We start from the raw sequence: 9,437 nt of genomic DNA, 5'->3' as shown, positions 1-9,437 counted from the left end.
AGGACCCCCAACAACGCTGGCGCTCCTCCATCCACATCATGATGATATTCTTCAGGGGTGTTAGTCCTCATTTTTTCATCCCTTTTGGTCATTCGATGACAAACGGGGAGAAATTTGAGTTAGTCCTCAAGCGGGTCTATATATATGGGCGTTTTTTTGCTAAGTTACAACTCTCGTTCTTCTGAAGTATTTGTTGGATCGAGTTGTAAACTTAAGTCCTATGGTGGTCTGATACTTTTGCTCTGTTTCTGCATGCTATTTCCTCATATATGTTAATGCACGCATGCTGAATTACATCAGTCGCCATATTTCATCATGCATTTCAAATTCTTCATATCATATGTAAAATGCGTGTATGAATTACAAGATATAGGGGGGATCTCCATGATTCTACTCTACAATGTGCATTGCTATTCAAAGCAAATTCCTCACATATGCACATCTTCAGGGGGAGTTCTTCTATATATTGCAATCAAATTCCTCAATATCAGTATTTACACTTCATATGTTTATCCCCGTTGAAAACTTAACATATATTGTCATCAATCACCAAAAAGGGGGAGATTGTAAGTGCATCTAGTGCCCCTTAGTGGTTTTGGTGTATTGAAGACTTATAGGTTAAGGGACTAATGTGTTTGTGAAGTGTACACAGGTCTATAAGTCTATGAGGAGTTTGATATTTACAGAGAAAGTCGACCCCTAAAAATGAGTGTCTTCAACTGAAGACTTTCTGAAGACTTTGAAAGTGAAGAAATTGGTGTGACCTTGAAGACTTGATATTCATGCGAGGAATATGAAGTGTGAAAACTTTTGTTTTCGTAGTTTCGTTTTGTCTTTCTTGAGTCGTAGGAAACACCATACTGTTAAAGGGGGTCGAGGTAAAACTAAGGAAAAGTTTCCAAGTGATGCACATCTCAAAATCCTACACCTACCAATCCTTTCGAGTGAAGCCATTGGAAATCTCATATAGTTCAGGCAATTTCTTCAGTGACAGAGATGAAGATCTTCTGGTCTCTGAGGAATTTGTTCTGACTGAGGAGTTAGGAATTCGCCAGTGCGGATTGCCTACAAGTGAGGAGCATGATAGCCCTGAGGAATTTGAGAGCTCAAATTTACGACCGTTGTTGTGCTACGCGCCAGCTGTCCCAAAATATCTACCCACCTAACGGTCATATCATTGAAGGGCATTTATGTATTATCATGTCGGGCTGCTCCCTAGGCTATAAATAGCCGCCCCCTGCAACCACTAGCTGGTTGGCTGCTCCGAGAGAAACTGACACTTGTCATTGAGAGCATCCCATCCTCCGAGGACTTTGAGCGAAAATCATCAAGTGAGGGAAACCCAAACCCAAACACCTACAAACCCAAAGTGATTGAGCATCACTGAAGAAATTGTTCCTGTGTGGAACCGACGCTTGTTACCTTTGAGGACTGTGCATCCTCCAGACGGTTAGGTGTCATGGTCTAGAGCATCCAAGAGGAAGTTGTGGATCGCCGAGTGACCGAGTCTGTGAAGGTTTGGAAGTCACCTGAAGACTTACCACGAGTGACTGGGCGAGGTATGTGTGACCTTAGCTCAAGGAGAATACGGCGAGGACAGTGTGTCTTCGGGTTTAAATACCTAGCCGCCCCAACCAGACGTACGACTGTCACAGCAGTTGGAACTGGTCTACCAAATCACTGTCTTCACCGAGCTACTGGTTCTATTTCCTCAACCCTTCCATTTCCTCATTCATATACTGTTGTACTTGATCATTACTGTTTGAAGACTTTGACTGAAGACTTTCTCAATTTCCCCAGTTCAAATTCTTCAGTCACTTTGTCTTCAGCCTGCTTATCCTGTGTTTACGCTACTTGTACTCTGTGCTTGTTTTCATCTCATCATGATGACTGTGCTAATACTCTGTTATGCTTGCATCTGAGTACTTATTCCGCTGCTAAGTAGTTCGTTGCTCAGGAATTTCCTCACCCTGAAATTCCTCAGTGACGAATTTGTAAAAATCGCCTATTCACCCCCCTCTAGTCGATATAACGCACTTTCAGTGGGCAGCAACTCTCACCCCTGAGTACGGAGGAAGTCCAGTCAAAGTACCCGCACTCGGGGCATCCTTGCAATAGAACCAACTATCCTACCAGCCCTTGACGGAATCAGGGAAGCTCGTCTTGGGGAAGGCACTTTGCCCCCTGAGTTGTATTCCCAGTCCGCCACATTGCTGGGTTATGTGAGTCTTCGCCCCATCTGGCGAGTCCTTTTTCGCAGTCATCGACCGCCAAGTGGATATGTGCTTAAACAGACCCTAGTGGGAGTAGTAGGCGATGAAGTTTTTGCAAGGAGAGACGAACGCAGACAAATAAACTACAGTGTTTGGCAGAAGATGGTGAAGTTGCGCCTTGAAGAAGTCCAGAAAAGGCATGGAAAAGGGGTGGGCGGCATAGAGAAACCTCGCTCGATGTGGGTGACAAGGAGGATGTGCTCGTCTGCGTGGGGCGCATGCTCGATCTCATCCGCCTCCAGCCGCCTCCAACTATCCTCTGGAATCAGCCCTCATAGGTGAGCTCACGCAATTGTTTCTTCATGATGCACGATGGGACCCATTCCCCCTAGGCTCGGGCCGCCGCTCGACGATGAACCCTTCGTCGCCTTCTCGAGCTTCGCTGTCGTGTCCTTCCCCATTCTCTAAGAGTGGATTGGCACGCAGAGTTAAGGTGGAGGGGACGAGGAGCAATGGAGTGTGCAGAGTGAAAAGGGGATCTGCTCCCTTTACCCTAGCGCCCTTGTCTCTTTATACCACGGGTAAATCCGCCTCGCGAGATCTGCGTCCGTCGATCTCCGGATCCAACGGCACCCATGCGATTTGCCGCGCAGAGGAAGGAGAGCACGTGGCGGATTTTTGAGGCAGAAATCAAGGCGACGTGCCCCACTTTCCCCACTAGACGTGGCGTAACCGCTTCCATGCATGTGCGCGGGTTTTTGAACTGCGATATTTTGGCCGCGAATCAATCTGATTGATCACCCTCGATTCCGTTCCTAGAGACACTCCTCGGTCCGCCGAGCACCCTCAGTGGGTCACCGTGCACTCAGACACACAATCAAAACCGACTGAAGTCATCTTCAGGACTTCAATGGGATGAGCTTGACGCCCCTCCATGGGTTAACTTGGCCCTTGTTCTAGGCCCCAAGGCACGAGTCTCATAAACATGGACTCGGCGATGGCCTGTGCTGGTGTTCCCCCGGGATAATGAGTGGCATCTCTTCGGAGAATCAGCCCACGCGTTGGCATCGTCACTCGAGTTTCATGGCATGTCCGCATTTGGACCTCTAGACTATCTCTTCCGAGAGACATACAAATGCCACCAAGTTTTGCTCAATAGTCAACATGACCCGATCAGTCGGGAAACTCTTAGTCCGGAATCCGTTGTGGTTTCGCTCAGGTCACGATAGGTTATCACTTGGCGACGGATCCTGAGTGCTCCCGAAGCACTTGGTCTGAATCAAGAGTTCATCCCATTCATCCTACGAAACCTCGACCGATTCCGGGCCTAATGGTGGGGTCACCTACTAAGGGTTGGGTTACAGACCTGACATCTAGGCCCCACCTAGGGCCCCACACCATCATTGGGAGGTCTCAGGACCATAGGCGCATTCGAATGTGCACTTCAGGGTATCCACTTGGATATAGTCCAGCCATTCGGACGTCTTCCCGCCAGTCGGCCTCCCCAACACCACTCGGACACAGGAGGAGGGGAGGCAATGTGGGAATTGCAACGTTCAAGAGGCTTAACGTTGGACTTCAAGTGTAGTTATAGCGGCAGTTTCCAGTAACGCCTATAGTTACTCCCCCTCCTATCTCCCCTTGTAATGTAGCTTTAATGAGGGCGGTCGCACTCTATATAAGCCCCCTCCAGCACCATGGCAAGGGTTCGCAACCTATTGTAACCAGACACCCCCAGAGAACATAAAGCTCCAGAGCTCGAGATGTAGGGCTATTACCTCTCGGAGAGGGGGTCGAACATGTAAATCCGAGTGTCACACCTGCGCCGTAGCTAGGTTCAGCTCCTGTTCATACCCCTAGTACTCACTGCCAGAAACGTTGCCTCGACACCGAGCGCACACAAACTTTCAAATCGCGAATTTCCATCGGGGATCGATCTGATTGATTGCCCACGATTCCTTTCCTAAGAATCACTCTTCGGCCCGACAAGCGCCCTCAATGGTTCACCGTGCACTCGGGCATGTAATCAAAACCAACTGAAGTAAACTTCAGGACCGCAAAGGGACAAGCTCAACGCTCCTCTACGGATTAACTTGGCCCTTCTTCTAGGCTCCAAGGCGTGCATCTCGTAAGCTTGGATTCGGAGATGACATGTGCTAGTGTTCCCCCAGGATGCCGAGTGGCAACTCTCCGGATGATCAGCCCGCATTCAGACCACTAGTCTATCTTCTCCGAGAGACATACGAGTGCCACAAAGTTTTTCCCAGCAGTCAACATAACCCGACTAGTCGGGAAACTCCTGGTCCAGAATCCGTTGTGGCTTCGTTCAGGTCACGATAGGTTATCAGTTGGCAGCAGGGTCTGAGCGCCTCCGCAGCATTCGGCCCGAACCAAGAGTTTATCTGATTCGTCCTTCGAAACTTCAACTGATTCGGGGGCTAATGATGGGGTCACCTACTAAGAGTAGGGCCATAGACTTGACATCTAGGGCCCAGCTAGGGCCCCACACCATCATGGTAAGGTTCCTGAACCACAGGTGCATTCAGATGCACACTCCTGGATATCCACTCGGATGGTGATTGAACCATAGAGCTCACAAATATTGAGATTGACGAAGTTGGCACAAACATCTCGAAGTCGACGAAAACGTCTCTTCCCACTAAACACATCATCGAAATTCATAAAATAAATTCACAAAAATACAAGCATCCATACCAAGTCCATGGACTTGAACCCTGATGGGATACTTCGACCACAAGAAATCTAATCATTTGTGCTCACTTCATATTATGACGTCAATTTTGATCACCTAACCTTAGATATGTGTGGTGAAAAAATATGGTAAAATTAGTATATGAACCAAAGATGCCCCTACAATGAATAGTATATTTCTCATTTCCCTCATAAAAATTATATTTCTCACTTCTAATATGATACTCCCTCCGTTCCCAAATATAAGTCTTTTTAGAGATTTCAACAAGGGACTACATACGGAGCAAAATGAGTGAACCTACACTCTAAAATGTGTCTATATACATCCATATGTTGTAGTCCATTTGAAACCTCTAAAAAGACTTATATTTAGGAACAGAGGGAGTAGAAAAAAAGTAAAACAGTAAATATAACGCAAGATAAATATACTAAAGCCGTTGTCTATGATTCTTGCATGCCGTGCACGTAATGGTGGTCAAAGCTTGAAAATACTGATAGCACGCATAATAATGTGTCATATTCATGGACAGATCAAGTCTCTTGAGTTGGTCACCAAACAACACGACCCCGTATTTAGAGGGCATTTAGACCTGGCTAAGGTCTCGCTGACTTGACCACTGACGACCTGGCTGGTCGACGCATGGCCGTCACCACCAGGCCGGGGCCCACCAGATGAGGACTTGACCAGTCAGCGTCCGGTCCTCCGGGGGCAAGGGTAGCCGTCCAAGTGCCCTGCGCGCCAAATCCGACGGTAGGCCGTCGCCTCTGTCTTTTAATGGAATTCCTCCCGACTGCCAGCTGCCGCGCCAGGAGAAGCACCGATGGAAAAGCTTCGCTTTGGAGCGCCCCACTAACAATAGCGAGGAAAAACAGGGTGGCAAAGGATTGGACTGATCCGTCGTTTTGGGTTGTTGTCTGGTGGGAAGAAGCGAGCGATTTCGCGCGGTTTTGGATGGCGCCGAGGTGAAAGCTTCGGCCGTGCGGAGAAATTTCATCGAATTTTGGTGGCGGCGGAGGAGGAAGCTGCGATCTTGGCGAGAATTTTGGGAGGCTGCGACTATATTGCCGAGGAAGCCCGGGGAAGGAAGGGAGGAGGAGGGCGGGGAGAGGCCCGCGATGCTGCGGTGGCTGGCGCGGCCGGCGGAGCGGTGCCTGGGGCGCGGCGGCTGCGGTTGCGGTAGCGGGGCCGGCGGGGGAGGGGACGGGTTGCTGTGGCACGCGGAGCTGAAGCCGCACGCGTCCGGGGAGTACTCTTTCGCCGTGGCGCAGGCCAACGAGAGGCTGGAAGACCAGGGCCAGGTGGTGACCTCGCCGGCGTCCACCGTCGTCGGGGTGTACGACGGCCACGGCGGGCCCGAGGCCTCGCGCTTCCTCTCCTCCCGCCTCTTCCCGAACCTCCACAGTGAGTGCGCCGCTGTATAATATAAACTCCATTTACGAGCGCTTTTCTTTTTAGATTTAGCTTAGACTTCCTGTAAGTAATTTGCTGAAATGGACTACATGACTAAATTCTTGATGTACTTGTTTCTACACATGTTTCTCAAAGTAGTAGTGTGAGTTTGAACCAAATGTCATGGTGGTTTGTTTCTATAATTCTGTTGTGATACTTCATTTTGCATGCTTTGTTAGCCACGTCCTCATGTAGATTTTGTTTTCTTTTGTTTCACTTTGATTGCCCCAAATGGCGTAATGATGGATGATGTTAGCTCTATCTGATCACACTGTTATGTGGTTAATTTACACACTTTTTTCTGAATATGTTCTCTAGCTAAACCGAGTTTACACATTCATATAGCTAAGCAGTCTTGTGGTCTGAACCATGACAGAATTTGCATCAGAGCAAGGAGGCATGTCCATAGACGCTATCAAGAAGGCATTCCATGCTACAGAAGAGGAGTTCTTGCACCTAGTCAAGGGGACATGGCTCAAACAGCCAAAGATCGCCTCAGTCGGCTCATGCTGCCTTGTTGGAGCAATTGCCAATAATAAACTGTATGTCGCCAATTTAGGTGACTCCAGAGCTGTCCTTGGTCATAGAGGACCCAATGGCCGGGGAGTAGTGGCCGAGAGGCTGTCTAATGATCACAATGTTGCCGACGAGGCGGTAAGAAAGGAGGTCATTCAGCAGCATCCTGATGATTCGCAAATAGTCGTCTACAGCAGGGGTGTTTGGCGGATTAAGGGCATCATTCAGGTACCAATCAGCAAATCATGTTAGTTTGGATCCTTTTCAGGTGCATCCGTGCATGGCATTCTATTTGCAATCATGTTTTACAAACATTATGTGACAGTTGGCTGCTACTAGAAAATCTAGTACGCAAGGTGGTCTCCAAAATTTGTTAGTAGTTAATTAACATGTCAGGAACAATCATAGCATGCCCGCAAGACATAAATAGCGTACTGCAAAACAAAATTACATCTGATCTCAGCATAGGTGACCTGGTCCTAGTTTCTTGTAATTCAAAAGTGTTTGCAGATAATGCAAGTGAAGTCTGATGTTATTCTAGAAAATCTAGAACGCCGAGTCCATGAGTGCATGCCTCATTCAGTTTAGATTTTGGGAGGATTTTACTACTCTTCGTGAATCTCACTTGATGAAAACATTAAACTCCATCCTGAAATTGATAAGCAATCAAAGGTTCTAGCAAAGTTACATACTGATATCCCATCTACTAGCTCTATGTCATGATGCCCTAAATTATTTACTCAGATAAAGGCAACAGTCTAATTCTATTTGGACGTTGCCTTGGTTTCATGTTCAGTATACGTGGACACATCTGTTCTCGATGTCATAACATAGATTCCAATGCTCTTTTGCAAAGCACTCCTCGATCTAATACCAACATAGGAATATATTCTTATGTTCCAAAAAGTCAGCAACTTAAATTGCTTGCGCAGTGTGGCAAACCCATATGCTAAAGCCATTGTCTCCTTTTTGTATTTTTCTAAAGCCTACAGTTAGTCGATCTCATCTGGGCGAATACTACATGATCTAAGAAAAGATGCCACCGGTTGCCTGCATTAGTTATCATCACTATGCTTTGTAATGTTCCTTAAAACTATAAAAGCAGTTCAAGACGACAAACCTGCTTTCACAGTGACAGTCATGAGCCACACTCGACATTATTATTTCTTTGATGCTTTCAGATTTCCAGATCATTTGGGGATGCCTACCTGAAGAAACCTGAATTTGCCAGAGACCCTATATTCCAGCAATATGTGTGTCCTGTACCGTTGAAGCGGGCCGTCATAACAGCTGTGCCGTCGATCAAAGTACGCCAGATAGGGCAGCAAGACCTCTTTGTAATATTTGCATCGGACGGTCTGTGGGAGCAGTTGACTGACAAAGCGGCGGTGGAGATCGTCTTTAAGAACCCGAGAGCGGTAAGCCAAGCTCATTTAACCTCGTCACGGGGAACACCTATACGCTGTTCCATTTTATGCAGAATATGATGTGTTGTTGCATGGAAAATGCATGTGCTCAGGGAATAGCGAGGCGACTAGTGAGAGCGGCGATCTCTGAAGCCGCGAGGAAAAGAGAGATGAGGTACGCCGACATGCAACACATCGAAAGAGGGATCAAGCGGCATTTCCACGACGATATCACGGTTGTGGTGCTCTACCTTGATAGTCACAAACACGATGCGCAAGCGAAATTCGGTAACCTGGACAGTTTCAGGTTCACCAATGCACCGGTGGACATCTTCTCGCCATCAGGCCAAACCGTGGAACCGACGGTGATGTGAGCTAGTGTTGTGTCTTAAGAAGGGATAATAGATGGTAGTGAAAGGAAAAGGAACAAACCAGATGGAATTTGAAGTCACCTAGACCGAGCCAAGCACATCTTTTTGTACATATACTGTGAGTATATAATCAAACCCACTCTAGGTAAGCTGATGTCTCTACACAAGAATTCCATTGCAGTTGGAGACGCTTTGTGTATCGGTTATGCAAGATTAGATTCCCCAGAAAAAGAGAAAAGGAGGGGGAAATCTAAAGATTGTTCTCAGGATCCTTTGCATGCATCGCAAGCTAGGAACTGTTTGATCATGAAGCTTTGTTCGTCACTGTGATACGTGGGTCCAGGATTCCAGGCGAAAAAATAATGCAAGATTGCTTAGATTTGTGTGAGCACTAGTGTAGCATTGCCGTATGGGCAGCCTACTGTTTGTCAGCTGCCGCAAAAGAAGAGCCTTCCCCAGCTTTTGCTTCTTTTCGTTAGCTGGCATTGGTGTCTTCTCCTTGTTGCATCATGGCTTTGCTTGAGTAGAGTGTTATTCTTTTTCTTTTTCTAGTCGAGTAGAGTGCTGCTGATATTGTAGTCTTTTCTGTGAAATCCCAATATCCCATGTCCCAATGGTTGTTTCATATTGCGGCCTGTGTGTGGATTTCTCAAATTTGAGATTGCAAATTTGCAATAGGGTGAAATTGCTGAGTCTAGCAGGGCACAGCCATGAACAATTGTAATGTGGCTTCATAGCGGGCATTGTTTTAGATAATACTCCCAGCAGG

General features: G+C 47.2%; 1 protein-coding gene across 1 annotated transcript; it reads left to right on the top strand.

Annotated features, from left to right (window-relative positions):
* The first annotated feature begins 5,727 nt into the window (after positions 1-5,727).
* Positions 5,728-9,293, top strand: LOC109783774 (probable protein phosphatase 2C 78). Its single transcript, XM_020342371.4, has 4 exons — positions 5,728-6,327; positions 6,752-7,119; positions 8,073-8,309; positions 8,411-9,293. Exons 1-4 carry the CDS (start codon positions 6,042-6,044, stop codon positions 8,669-8,671), a joined length of 1,152 nt encoding a protein of 383 aa, XP_020197960.1. The 5' UTR covers positions 5,728-6,041; the 3' UTR covers positions 8,672-9,293.
* Positions 9,294-9,437: the final 144 nt, after the last annotated feature.

The sequence above is a fragment of the Aegilops tauschii genome, chromosome 5 (genome assembly GCF_002575655.3).
Source record: "Aegilops tauschii subsp. strangulata cultivar AL8/78 chromosome 5, Aet v6.0, whole genome shotgun sequence".
Taxonomy (NCBI): domain Eukaryota; kingdom Viridiplantae; phylum Streptophyta; class Magnoliopsida; order Poales; family Poaceae; genus Aegilops; species Aegilops tauschii.
Note: the sequence above shows the minus strand (reverse complement) of the source record. Positions and strands in the feature narration are given on the sequence as shown.

Coding starts and splice junctions, on each gene's coding strand:
- LOC109783774 (XM_020342371.4), top strand. CDS start 6,042: ATGCTGCGGTGGCTGGCGCGGCCGGCGGAGCGGTGCCTGGGGCGCGGC. Junction 6,328..6,751: donor CCTCTTCCCGAACCTCCACA/GTGAGTGCGCCG, acceptor GAACCATGACAG/AATTTGCATCAGAGCAAGGA. Junction 8,310..8,410: donor TCTTTAAGAACCCGAGAGCG/GTAAGCCAAGCT, acceptor GCATGTGCTCAG/GGAATAGCGAGGCGACTAGT.